The following is a 14,956-nucleotide window of genomic DNA, read 5'->3' on the forward strand; positions in this document are numbered from 1 at the left end:
AGAGAGAGAGAGAGAGAGAGAGAGAGAGAGAGAGAATGGGGATACCTAACATGTAAGAAAGAAAAATTTGCAAATTACAAAAAAATACGAGAATGAACTAGAATAAAAATGACTCTAAAAGAAGACACCAAAACTACAATCTGTGTTCTATCTTAAACATACCTACTGTGAGTTCTACCTCTGTATCAGTCAGCACTAATTATGAATTCCTTATTAATGTGTACCTGGGGCCAGGCTGTATGCTGTCTTTCATGCTTTCAATGTTTTAAGGCCCTTAGTGCTCATGACAGTTCAGAACGAAGTAGTATTATTATCTGGGATTTTTTTCACTGACTGAATGAATAAAATAATTAAGAGGTAAAGTGTGTTTTTAAAAGAAGAAATGTTCTAGTAGAAAGTCATTCCTTTTGTCTGAAAACCTTAAAAAAAGGGGGAACTGGTTATTAAATGTTAACATTGTACTAAATAGAATATTAAGCAAAAACTCATTAAATGCTATATAGAGATTGAATTTTATGCTTCTAAAATGATTATATGATGAGTGTTTACATGTTTCAAACATTGAAATAACTGAATGAAAATGTCAGAAAGTGCTATGGAGGAAATATCTGTTTTCCCATCTTATTCTTTCACTGAAAACCTATCTAAACACATGACAGCATGAAGAGGTTAGCCCTTTAGGAAGTGAATTCATCACAAGGGCAGCCACCAAGATGATAAAAGAGACCACAGACTGCTAGTCCATTCCATAATGTGAACATACAGTGAAGAAGTGCCAGTGTCAATCAGAAATGGGGTCCTCAATCACTCAGTATTGAACCTATGCAGTGCCTTGTGGACCTCTCAACCCTGTGAGAAATCAATTCCTGGTGTTGGTAAGCCACCTAGTCTGTGATCCTTTGTTACAGAAGGCTGAACAGACAGATCAAAAGACCATAAAATATCAGACAAACTTTTAAATCTGCTTGACACTTTCAAAGGAAAGACAAAAGGACAGTAACATGTAAAATATTGTTTAACCTAGAATTTATTGATGGACTTTTTGATTCCTGTCAAATCTTTGAAATTCATGCAGGTTTGCATGTATGACTATGAACTTTACTGAAAACACAATATCTCTACCATATCCTTGGAAATTATTGTCTTCGCAATGAGTATGTAAACGTGTATATAATCTGTTTCACAAAATTGTAAATATACATGTAATAAAATTATAAATTTTATATGTCTACTATGAGAAACTATTTCAAATTTATATCCATAAGATAATTTCCAAAATATCCTTGTATATAAAGTTCCATAAGTAAAAGATTTGAGTTCCTCTCTCAAATTTTTATTTATTTTAGATATATTAAATGTTTTATGCATATATGTGCACCATGCTGATGGGGTGTCCTTTTGGTGTGACCAAAAGAATATCATATTTAATGGAACTGGAGTTACAGGTAGTTGTACATAGCTATGTTGATGCTGGGAACTGAACCAAGGTCATCTGGAAGAACAGCCAATAGTTATAACTATGGAGCCCTCACTGCAGTACCTGTGGTTTGAATTATATGTGAATTACTAATCACATGATTGGCTTGTGTACAAATAATATTCATACTCTAAGTAATGGAGATCATAATGGTTTACTTTGAAGTTTACCACAGATGTGAAATTCAGAGGTATTACCAACATATATAAATTTAATTAGTCAATCAATAAAGTACTTATTTTGTCAAAACATCAACTTCCTGTATAATGTTACATTTTAACACATGTCTATAATTCTATTGCTCCTTCATCTGGCTTGGCACAAATGCCTTTACTTATTGAGCCACCTTAATCTTCTTCAAGATACTTTTAGCTTTGTATCATGTGTGTGTATGTGAAGGCAAGATACCCTTGTATGCATGTACACATGCAGCATAAAATGCAGATTGAGGATGTGTGAGTCCACAACGTGCATATGTGCAGAGGTCTGAGATTGTTGTCAGGTATCTTCCTTGGTCATTTTTCACCTTTGATACTGAAGCATCTCTTGCTGAACCCAAAGTATGACATTCTGGTTAATCAGGTTAGCCAGCTTGCTCTTGGATTCACTGTTTCCGCCTCTCACTTGCTAGTGTTATAGGCCAGCTGCCTACTGAGCTGAGACATCTGAGGTCCTAAGCTCTAGTCTCATTCATGCAGGCAGAGCCAGGGCTGTACTTGCTAAGCTGTCACCCCAGAATAATATCTTGTATGATCAAAAATCTGTTTTTTATTTTTAAATATTTTTAATTGAAATGGAATTGCAACATCTTATCTCCTTTCCATCCCTCTCATTCCTCCTACGAACCCTCTCTCTAGTCCTTCCCACACCCCTTCAAGTTAATAGCCTCTCTTTGATGACTATTGATTTTTACATATATATTTGAATATGTGTATGCACAAATATATAAATACAGCTTGCTGGTACAGTATTATTGTTTATAAGTAGGACTTCAGGCTTACTGTTTTGTTCTGGGCAACCAAAAAACGAGGCTCGTGCTTGGGATAGGGTGTTTTTGCTCCCAGCACTCACTACTAGCATGTGGTTCTTTATCAAGTGGGGCCTGTGGTTATCTACCCTCTTCTATATTAATATGTCCATTGACATTGGCATTTTCTGGTCTTGTCTATGCAGCAATATCTAGGAGAGACTGTTTCACCGTAATGTTCTTCTATTCTGGATCTTAAAATGTTTCCACCCCTTATTCCATGGATGATCCCTGAATCATAGATGCAGGAGCTGTGTGACATAGATTCATTTATTGAGACCAGGCTCCTCATTACCTATTGATCTCTGCATAGTGTCCAATTGCTGCTTTCTGTAGTGGTCTCCATTTGCTTTAAAAATAGGCTTCTTTAATGACAGTTAGAGCTACATTTATCTGTGGGTATAAGAATAAGATATAGAATGTAGTAAGGAATGATGCTGGTCTAGCCAAGTGACAGTAGTATATTCCCTCTGAATGTCTGTGATCTGACTGGCTCTGGGGTGCTGGATATGTTTTCTATACCAGGTATGGTGTGCTTCTCATTGGGTGAACCTTATGTAAGCTGTTTGTTACTATTAGTATGTGAGTGCCACTTATTGCACCTTACAGGCATCTTACTATGCTAATTGTTGTCATGGTTCATAGGTGATGCAACTGGGTGGAACTGTTTAATTTCTTTCCTCCCTTGGCAGCCTGTATCGTCTTTTTGGTACAATGTAGGCTATATATCTAAATATATATGAGTGGTGTTTTAAGCCAATAGGTACTTATTTTTAACCCCTGGGAGGCCAGCAAAGGCTACCTAGTAAGTTTATATTGTTTGTAGTATTTCTTGGACTACTTTTACCAATCATCTGTGTATCTGATATTTTGAAGAACATTATTATATTCTATTCAGTACATGTAAGATTTTGAATATGAATCTCTTAGAAGAATAACATGCTGACATAGTATTTTTAGTATAAAAATAATAATAGGAGCAAGAAAGAAAACAAAGATGAGCTCCCACAAAGAAAAAGATCAGTCAGTAACTTATTTAAAAACTGAGAAATTTGGAGCATAATTGTCTCTATAAGGATTTAAAGTGCTGATATTACACATTAAAGCATTTTAAGAATATTTATACCAATGTTCACCAGGCTTATAAACCAATTTAGCATTGTCTTATAGTCAGACTGCATGGAAAATAAGGTTTCCATCTATAAGACTATAAAACCCAGGAAGGGTAATAGATGAGAGTTTTATGCTTATGAGCATAAACTGTGATTGTTTGCTGTGCCTCAACAGTGATGAAATCATTCAGGGTTTCAGAGCAAGACACAAAACCCTGGGGAAGCTATTAAGAATTCAGTATTAGCAGTTCATGGAGGAAAATGGATTCCACTTACTAAAATGATTTTAAAATGTTTTCCATAAAATGCAAAATACCACCACACTGTGAAGATGGATGCTTTAGGTAGGTTTTATTTTAGTCTGTTTTTTGTATAAGAGAAATGTGTTATTTTCAGTGGTATCCATGATTTATATGCCTTATGAATGGTGGGTTTGGGATAAACTTTTGATGAAGGAGAAAAGCAAGAATCTGAAGGATTTGTGAGCAAGAGTCCTAAAAGCTCCTTTCCACAGTAAAGAACCTGCTATTGTCTGCATCTCACACTGGACTGGGATCAGGATGTTGGTTCATGACAGAACATGCTACAAAGTTTTTGAGACCCACATCATCTTCAGAATCCCTCTTTTTTTCCAGATACTGTGATGCTCCCAGGGAAACACTGAGAATTACTGTGGTCTAGCTGATCCTAACTTTTGTACAATGCTTCAAATTTTCCATTTCTACATTTAGTAGAAAAGAAAGAAAGAAAAGAAAAACAGAAACAAAAGTTATGAAGAGTGAAAACTAACAACAAATAAAAAGAAAAGAAAGCATTTCTTTGGAAAATTAATAATCTCTGTTTAGCAAATACCACTGAATATTGCATGGAGTCCTAAGCCTTTCCATCAGTTTTCTAGGCTAGTGTACCAGGGAAAGTGCCCCATCGCAATTAGTTCCCCTCTTAGCTTCTGGTGAGCATTCTTTTTCTGTAAACAGCTTGTCAGAACAAGACTGAAATCAAGACCTTGAATGGTAGGATGACAGAGGAAGCAAACACAGGGGCAGAAGGTGAATTGGATTCCACATGGGTGTTTAATTATTATCTTTCTAACTATTTCAGTTAGTACTTAGTAAATAAATACCTGAAAAGGAACTGGAAGGTTTCGGTTCTTAAAATCTCTTAGTTCTTCGAGTAAATATAAGTTTGAAAAAAATTGGACATTTCTGTTGGATAACAATTTCTTGAGGATGAAGAAAATAAAATGAACAAAAAATAAATCAGAACTTTTTGTAGACCATCTCCCATTGTCTGTCTCCTTCTCTGTACACCTGAATATGACAGTGTACACATGTGAATTTGTTTTTACCCCTCCCTTATTTAGTCTCTGCTGCCTGCCTCCTCATCACTTTTTCTATCACAGTGAAGACAGATTGTTGGATATACATTCTAATAATATTTTTCTATTGGAAGTACTATGTAAAACCCAGCCAGAGAGCAGTTGGTCTAGGAGAACTAACACATACATGAGTCACAGCCCCATGTTCATGCTGTCACCTAACATTACAACCTCATATGTTCTCTACAGAGCCACACCTCACCTCAGAGCTTAGTGCTGCACACTGTTAGAGCCTTAGAATAGCCCAAGGAGACAGCACTGATTTTCAAGAGTAGCACAAGTCAGAGCAGTCCTTATTTCATGTCAGCCTATGTCTTATGTAATATGAGCAGAAAAGAAAAAGAAAAATTTCAGACTTATCAGTAAAGGGAAACAACAACAACAACAAAAAGTAAAACTACCTTTAAAATGCAGAGAATGGAAAATTAACTATGGAGAATTATATCATACCCTGAAAACATGATAAATAAGACAATATGAGTATTTATCTTCCTGCAGGTTGAAGAACCAAAGCAAGTGGAATATTTGCAGCTTAGTGCTATAGGATATATGCCTAACATGTATAAAAAGAATTTACCATTAAGTCTGTTAGACAAAACTGTAGGAGATTGTGAGTTTTTTCTTTTTCTGTTTTGTTTTCTTTAGTCTTGGCATTTTGGAACCAGCCTCCTGCTGAAGTAAATTTGTCTCCAATCACAATCCCAGGTGGGTCACCTTACTCACAGAAGAACCTCTAAGGGTAACTCACATGGACAGTGGAATGCCTACTTGCATGGGAAATTATCACTCTTCCTACAACGATGTTATCATTATCCACACAATGACCATGACACTTAGCCCCTTATCAGTTACTCTTGTATCTCCACAGCTCAAGGCCAGCTGGGTCTTCACGGCCATGCCTTCTTTACTACTATTAAGATTGGTTTCTTCTCCAGTTCCCATTTTTCCCTTCTATATCTGCTCCCATTTCCTTCTAGTCCTCCTAGTTTTGATAACTTGAAGTCTCTAGAATATTAAGATATCCAATCTCCCATCTGACCAGTGCTATTGTCACTAACCACTGAGGACTTTGGAGCTTTGGAACGAAATGAGGAACACAATTTTAGTATTACCAAAACAATTTAGATATCCTTATATCCTAGTAACATAGTTGACTTGTGGCTTTACTACTGTACAGCACTGTATCGCCTCTTAAAAGTGATAGCAAAGTTCTAGATTTCAAGACTGGACCAAAATCCAAAGCTTTCCAAATATGTAGATGTGCCCTCCTACACGCACGTGCTTTAATTCTCTTAACTTTTGTGATCATTCTGAATCATTTAGAATAATATTCCATTAAATCCCACCCTTGATAGTCAGCCATTATACTAGCAGAAGACTGGAGAAGATAAAATGTCACATTATTTTAAACTTTACTGTTCTTCAAATAGCTCACATGCAGGTACTGGGAAGTACAATTACACTTCCCATCAAAATGAAGTGCATCAAGCAGGAGCAATCATTTCTGATGTGAATTTTCATAGGAATTTTTAATAAGTTTGAGATAACTATACTCTATGTTTCAAACTGTTCTTACCAATATTTAAAATGAATTAATGTCAATACTATTCCCATTGTTGTTTACATATAAATCAATCTATGCATACTGAAGAGGACTTAGGTATTCCTTAGTTGTTTTCCTGTAACACTTAAATAAATCATCCCATTCAATCTGACTAGTGGGATGCAACAAATCTCCTGTTTATAGTTGATGATAACAGCAGTAGCAATTATTATTTATTGAGTGTCTATTATAACCTGGCACCATCATAACTGTTCAGGACTCAGTGTGTTAGTTAACTTATCTCACAACAAGCACTAGACAGAAGAATAGATTTCACATTTTTTTCTGAATATAAATGAGATGAAGAGAAGCAACTTGCAAAAGGTTAGTCTAAGTTTTATTCAGTGCGTACAGTCTTACCACAGCTATATAGTTCACCTCCTGCATTAAAAAAAACAAAAACAAAAAAAAAAAAAACTCATCAGATTACATCAGATTATTAAAATGTATAGTTTTTACTTAACACTCTCTTTTGGCAGAAAAAAAAATCTAATGATAGGGTCCATTAGTTGTTCCTATATTTATGGTCTTAAACAATCATTCTAAGGTAGAATAGAACACCTGGTAATTAAAACAATAAGACGCTAAAAGCAAAAGAAATAAAGAAAACATAAAATGAGAAAAGCTGGCTTATACTTATTTTAATCATACCAACTTCCATGCAAGATTTTAAAATTTATGTTGTGAAACAAGTCACATGTTTCTGTTTTTATAATTTCCCTGGATTTAATATACCACATTCCTGTCCTTTAGCATCTTTTGTACTGTAACTATTCTATTGATTCTGAAAATCCTTTCTGAGTAAATGACATGAACCCCTTGTCTGACTCTCTGTTTTCCCTCTTAGTGGGACCTCCCCACTTCCAGCTCCATTTTCCATAATCACCTAATAATCTACTGAGAACTTTGTCTCTTAACTGCAGTCTCAGAGGCCACATTCCTTCAATTCGGAAGATATGTGCTTTGTCAACTTAATTTCCTTCTCTTCCCACTGTTCATGCCTCCTATTTAGGAATAGTCTTTGAAAGGGAGTTGCCCCCAAAGAGCTTGTTGTAGGAAACCTTGGATACAGATATGAGACTAGAGGTAATGTAAGGGATGAGAATACCAGCTTGTCCCCTCTTTTATACAACAGAAAAATCTTTCAAAAGATCCAAAATGGTGTTCCAACTGTTTTATGGCAGGATTATTCCCCTGTGGACATATTCAATGATATAGATACTTAGTGTAACATTAAAAGGAAACTGCATATTTGAACAGCTTTATTTATTAAATTTTTCCTTTCCTAAGATTTTTTTCTCTTAAATCAATTCCAATGTTTTTCTTTAAGGCAAAGAGAGGCCTAATATATTTCTTAGATGAAAATTCATTAAATATTTACAGTTCTTACCTGTCCTCCAGGTTGACAATACTCAGTTTGTTTAGTCTTAAGTATAACTATTCCTTTAACACTAATATCTATTTTTCCATTGTATCCACTAACACTGCTAACATGCCTAAGCCTTAGTTAAGACGTTATTTCATATGTGGGACAAAAGTGCTTTCATGGCATGAGTTTAGTTTTGATCCAGAGTAAGGATAGAGTTTGATGTAGCAGGTTCTAGCAACTGCTAAAAATAAGAATGTGATTCTCCTAAAGTTTTCAGAGTTCACAGTCTTCTATTTCTAAAGTGAAACAAAAATTCCACCCTTTTCTACAGCTGTTTTGTCAGACTTTACATAATAAAGCGACCTTGAGACTCCTGTTGACTATCATGCTATGCCCATGCCAAAGGTATCCTCATCAGGAGCCTCACATGGATTCTCAGAACACTATCCTTAGCCTTGATTACCTATATCTACAGATTTACCTGTATAGAGTGCAGCAAATATAAACAAAAACTCTATATAATAAAACAAGGAGTCAATGGCTTATTTGTACAGTTCTATATTTTTCTCTTCTGTGTTCTTGAACACACCTGTGGTGTTGATCACTGAGATTTTAAATAATAATCAGTGGTAATCTAATAAATATTTAACCACCTTTTAAGAAGTGAGGGTGAACATTGACTATCTAATATCTGAGTACTTTTGTGATATAAATAGTCAAGCCATGGCATATTTTAGTCTATTAACAGTAAGTCATTGAATATGGAGGGTTTTGAATACAAAACTGCAGAAAGACCAGAGCTATGGACCGTCAGATAGCTTTTACAAAGAAAAATATCTGTAAATAATTTCATGATCACAGATAATGTGAAAATATGGTAAAATGAGTGATAATAATCCTTGGATGTTTACTATATTTGCTTTCAGTATCATTTAGTTAATTATAAGCCTTTATGTTTTTACTTTTATAATAACTCAGAATTCCCTACAAAATTCAAAATTGGCTTTCACCAATTTGTATAAGCTGACTCCAACATACTGTCGTGGGCAAAATGAGACCATTCAAGGTTTGGCCCCTTTCCTTACAAACTAATTGAGAAAATGATGCTTTTACATGGGAACCAATTAGAGGATAATGCAAGTCATTACATAGTTAAATACAAATGGGGAGCCATAAACAAGACAGGTATTCTTTTTTGTAAAATGAGATCTCAGTCACATAAAAAGCAGGACTGTGTCTGTCCTTTTCATTTCAATATGTTCTAACATGTTCAAACACAAATGCGGATCCACAGGGGACAAAGTGAGAGAATGTTTTTCACTGACTATAGGACATTCTCAGGATCTATTATTGTGAACTGCAGGCAAAGATTAGAACTTGTTTGGGGGAAGCAGAATTGAGAGATTTCAGATCTCATAGATCAGGTTAATAATTCAAAAAGTCTGGACTTAGAATTATTTACTGAGTGGATTGATGGACTATTAGAAATAGGCGATGACTGCCCTTGGGAGACCTTGAGAAAAGTGATAGGGAAAGTGGCACTTGGGTTTAATAAACTTCAGGCTGCTTAGACACATCTTCTAACTAATGGTTTGTGACATACATAGCCTAGGTTTTGGCCAGCAGCGATGCCCAGTGCTGTCATTGTCTTGCATATAGAGTTACTGTTTCCAAAGAAAGTTGTTGCTGTGTTGAGCCAGTAATTACAAAGTTGCCAGAAGGAAGAGTAGCCACCCCCTCTAAGCTCACCATGATTTATTGGGTGTGTTTGTACACTTAAACAGATCTGTCTTTTTCTTCCTGCAATGTTTTCACACCTCAGTATGAATCTCTCTTCCCCTGAGTTCACCTCATTTGCATCTGGAATATTGATCTGGTTGACAAAGGGCAAAACACTGTGTGTGTGTGTGTGTGTGTGTGTGTGTGTGTGTGTGTGTGTGTGTGTGTGACAGAGAGAGAGACAGAGACAGAGACAGACAGACAGAGAGAGAGAGAGAGAGAGAGAGAGAGAGAGGACATGTGTACACGAGTCAATGACAGATTTCATTCTTATATGAGCTAGAGCTATTGGGCACAAAGACTGCTTTTTGTCCTTGAAATTTCTGCTGATTCCTTCTTCTGTTGGGAAACAAACTCCACTGTGAAACTGAAACGCTCTTCAGTCTTGTATATGATATTTGCCCACAGAGTCTGCAGTCAGAACTGATTTAGGAGCACTCACCAATGCATGAAGACCATAATGCTTGTGACGAATTCTTTTGCAACCATTGCAGATCAGCAGTTTTAGGAGTAGGATTCCCACGGCGTCCTAAATACCAAATGTCTTCTGTCAAACAAGTGGCATCATGATGAAACTGAGACACTTAGGCAGATTTAGTTACAATCTCCCTTTTGGAAAGCAGTCCAAAGTGCTTGTTTTATTTTATCGATAATCATTCTCTTTATGATTAGAAACTTCACTTCTCCACCAGTGTAATCACCAAGAAGTGACAGTAGCCGTTGGGACACACAAACCTTTACTAGAAGTAGCCCTTTCACATCAGCTCTGACTTCCACAAAGGAGAGGAGTTTTATAACCATGACTTTTCTCCATATTTTCTAAAGGTAGTCATAGAAAGCCTAATTACTTTCATGATAAAAATTTTTACATTCAAGTTGTTAAAAATCAGAGTGAATAATGTCACCAAATAGTTCATATTTATAATGCAGTTATTGCTACTTTCAGCCATACTTTTTCTGGGATAATTGATATGTTAGGAAATTTTACTTTTTGCTTATCACCATAAGGAAATAAAAGGTGTAGAAGGAAAATTAAACACTCTAATATAATGGTTCACAACCTTCCTAATGATGTGACCCATAAATACAGTTCCTCATGTTGTGGTAATTTCAACCATGAAACTGTTCTCCTTGCTTCTTCATAACTGTACTTTTGCTACTGTTATGAACTACAGTATAAATACCTACATTTTTCAGTGCTCTTAGGTGACCCCTGTGAAAAGGTCCTTCAACTTTGAAAGGAATCACAACTCACAGTTGAGAACAGCTGGTGTAAGATATTAAAGATCTCTTTTATTCTGAGGACAGAGCAAGATGACTATTGTTTCAGAAGTTAGATTGTCTCTGTCCCCAGAGTAAAGAACTAAGTTAGGAGACCTCTCTTGCTCCCTCTTAACCTCTAAAATAATATATATTATATGTTTATGATTTAATGTTGAGAACTTTTTATTCTTCAAAAACATATCCTCAAATTGCATCAAATTAATCTAGCCAAACTGAACTGGCCTTACTTTCAGCATAGTCTGAGGATCCAAAGGACAAATATGATTGATACTAAGCAAGAAAGCAGATGTTTGCTGACAGTTCTGCAGATGTATTCTATGAGAAGCTGAATACAGTGTCTTTAAGAGAGAGAAATTATATCTATCCAGCTTCATGTGGATTTTAAAGAGCTATATATATTATGAGTTCCACAATAGACTTACCACTCCCAGCCATGCAAAGATTGAGGGAAAATATTAAATTAGCTAATAAGTATAAAAGTAAGTTCAGCAGTGTTCCACAATAGACTTACCACTCCCAGCCATGCAAAGATTGAGGGAAAACATTAAATTAGCTAATAAGTATAAAAGTAAGTTCAGCAGTAAAACTTCTTCACCTCAAATAGAAAAGGTATAACCCTGTTACTTCCAGGCTGAAAATGACAGGGTACCTCTGACTCAGAGTGTAAATAAAAGATTCAGAAAGGAGATGTGTAGAGAAACTTGCTCAGCTTGTTGAAGGTACTATAAAACTACTGAATAAATTTATCAAATGAATAAATTTTTAAAGGTGTTCTATTTGATACCATGACATTATGGAAGAAATAGATAGATTTACTTTCCAGGGAATTATATTCTGGTATATGATGACATTAGTAATTTTAGAACTAGAAGATGAAGTAGAAAGAATTACCTACCAATCTGTACTGCAGAAAAAAAATACTAAATTTTAGTGTGCCAAGAGTTTTCCTTCTTGCTCAAGGGAAAAAGAGGAGAGTCACGTTTTATGAGAGTGATGACATTTCTGCCTGAACTTCATGCCTCCGCTGTATATAATAAAGGACCAGTATGCTTTAGGTGCAGAAAGCAACAAGAGAACAAAATCCACAAATAATCACGGGTGAAATAGCAGACATAAATGATACACAGTATGTGAGTAGCAATGATTTAGATTTTCATGGTTAATGCTGTTTTCTTGTTACCATAGAGAACAGGTAAGGAGAAGTAGAGAATAAAATGCAGGATGTAATTACATTTCCATTAAAAAGACACAGGTCAAATTGTAAAAAGCTATGAAATTCACATTAGGGATGTTGACCTTGATCCTTTATTTAAAACAGATTTTATTTTATTTTCGAGATTGTGATTTAATTACAACATTCCTCTCCTCTTTTCCGTCCCTCTAAATCTCCCCTATGTCCCTCTGCTCTCTTTTAAATTCATGGCCCTCCCTTTCACTAATTGTTATTATATGCACACATACCCACACATACACACACACACACATACACACACACACACATACACACACATACTCATGTGTATTTGTAAATGTAGCCTGTTGGGTCTATAATGTTGTTGTATATATGTTTTCAGGTCTATTTGTTTGCAACTGGATAACAGATTTGTCTGCTATTGCCTGGAGAAGGCCATGTCTCCCATCTCAGCTTTCTTTTGTTGCCTATAGTTCTTTGTGCAGGGTTGAAGTCTACTGGGCTTTTTTCCATTCATTTTGACATGTTAATTGGTGTCTTCCTTATTCATCTGTCATTTGGGCAATCACGTTAGTGAGACTTTATGTAGCATTCTCTGATATTAGGAGATACAATCACAGTGAACTCTCTGAACCTCTGGCTCTTAAAATATTTCTGCCACCTCTTAAATGTTTCTTGAACCTTAGGTGGAGGAGTGTTTTGTAGATGTATTCATTGAATGTAGTATCTACAACTCTACAATTTGATTGTTGTAGTTTTCTATGGTGGTCTCTATCTGTTGTACCAAAAAAAAAGTTTCCCTGATGAAGAGTAAAGACTATACCTATCTGTGTGTTTAAAGGATACCATTGCTTTAAGAATATAGTTTGGGATTATGCTGATTTAGTCAATGAGAAGCTACAGATTCTTCTTCAATGATGAAGATTTCACTAATAGTGAGAAGTTATCTAGGTGTCCAGTAGTAGACATGGTCTTCCTGTTAAATATAACAGGATTTTAGTCCAGTTTTGTATAAGGCATGCCACTCATGTACCAATGATATGCTGGTCATTCATTGCCATAATTATCATAGATATATATGGCTGTTGGTTAACTCCCTCCTTTAGAAGCTTGTTTGGAGTGTTTAAGGCCACAACACACTGAAAATGCCTAATTTCATCTTACCTGGGAAGCTATGCAGTCAGGCCTATAGAATACCTAGACAGAAGGTCTTGATCTTGAAAACCTAATTCTAAGTTTCTTTCTATTTCAATAAATGTGAAGGTAGATATTTTAATATATAGGAAAGGATCTCAAAAAAAGTTACATATAAACTAACAATTATACATGAAGACAACACGTAGGTGATCGCTGATTCTTGTAAAAAATAGTAATAAATCTGCATTAATGTTTAATTAAGTTATATTCAAACATTATTACTACTATTGTTAATAATTTAAAGTTACTTTTTATGCATGCCAAAATAGATGGAAACACTCTAGTGTATTGAAAGCACTAAAGTTTATAAGTTTAGGGAAAATTTTGTTATAAGCAAGAAAATATCAGGAATTTGATAGTATCTTATTTGTAGTTATTTGAAAATAAATACTTGTAAATGGGAGGAAATAGCATGAAAGAAGACAATTAAAAGCTGCAATAATACCTGGATGAAAGAACTTGAGAATCAGCAATAGAAATGGAGAGGATCCTGACACCTCTGTAACTACTAGAAGACATGTGTCATCTGATTGTTATGTGAAAGAAAGGAGATGTATTAGATGGTGGGAAGGAAGAAGAACAGTCTCAGATTCAGTAACAATTCAAATGATGATCTGAGTGGAAAGAACTCCTAAGATTAAGAAATTCATAGAGGGGTCTGATTGTTCAAGCAGCATGTGTATGGTAGAGGATTGCAAAATCGATCATCAATAGGAGGAGAGGACCTCGGCCCTGTGAAGGTTCTGTGCCCCAGTGTAGGGGAATGCCAGGGCCAGAAAGTGGGAGAGGGCGGGGTGGCAGGCATGGGGACGGGGGAGGCAACAGGGGTTTGTTTTTGTTTGTTTTTTTGTTCTTTGGATGGGAAACTGGGAAAGGAGAAATTCGCATGTAAATAAAGAAAATATCTAAAATAAAAAAAAAGAAAAAAGAAAAAAGAAATTCAAGAGGAAAAATGAATTCAAGAATGAAGAAAGATAATTTAGTTAACTGTTCATGGAGCATAGGGAATTTAAGGAGATGCCAGCTACTAAACTGACGATCCTGGAATACATAGGCCCAGTAATTTAGGAAAAAAAAATGAAATCTAGAGAGTGGAACTTAGGAGTTATGGGTGTTGCAGAGGCATCAGAATTATGGTACTGATGCATGTTGGTCACTGAGTTCCTCTTATACTGTCTCCTTTGATAAATACTTGGGTGGGTATCATTTATGTTTAGAGCTTATCTTAGTTCCTTTTTTATTGGCATAACCAAACACAGTGATTAAGGCAATTTGAAAAAAAAAAGTACTTAGTTTAGAGATTCATAATGCCAGAAAATTAGAGTCCATGATAAATCACTGTGGAGAACATAACAACAGGCAGCAAGATAAGGCTTTGGGGCACTAGCTGAGAGCTTATATCCAATCCTCAGGCACTGGCAGAGAACTAACAGGAAATGGCATGGACTTTTAAAAAGTCAAAGACCACCTCCATTGGCACACTTCCTCCAATAAGGCCACATCTCCAAATCCTTTCAAGTTCTGTTTGGTTTTTTGTT

The 14,956-nt window shown here is 35.6% G+C and overlaps 1 protein-coding gene across 2 annotated transcripts in view; it reads left to right on the forward strand.

Annotated features, from left to right (window-relative positions):
* Lsamp (limbic system associated membrane protein) overlaps positions 1-14,956 on the forward strand; it is a 2,132,018-nt gene that overhangs the window by 773,283 nt on the left and 1,343,779 nt on the right. For both annotated transcript variants that reach the window (XM_031363885.1, XM_031363887.1), the window contains exon 2: positions 5,640-5,699. In XM_031363885.1, the coding sequence (XP_031219745.1) occupies positions 5,640-5,699 (60 nt within the window). The remainder of the gene's footprint in view (positions 1-5,639; positions 5,700-14,956) is intronic.

Source organism: Mastomys coucha, unplaced genomic scaffold (assembly GCF_008632895.1).
Source record: "Mastomys coucha isolate ucsf_1 unplaced genomic scaffold, UCSF_Mcou_1 pScaffold12, whole genome shotgun sequence".
NCBI classification, from domain to species: Eukaryota; Metazoa; Chordata; class Mammalia; order Rodentia; family Muridae; genus Mastomys; species Mastomys coucha.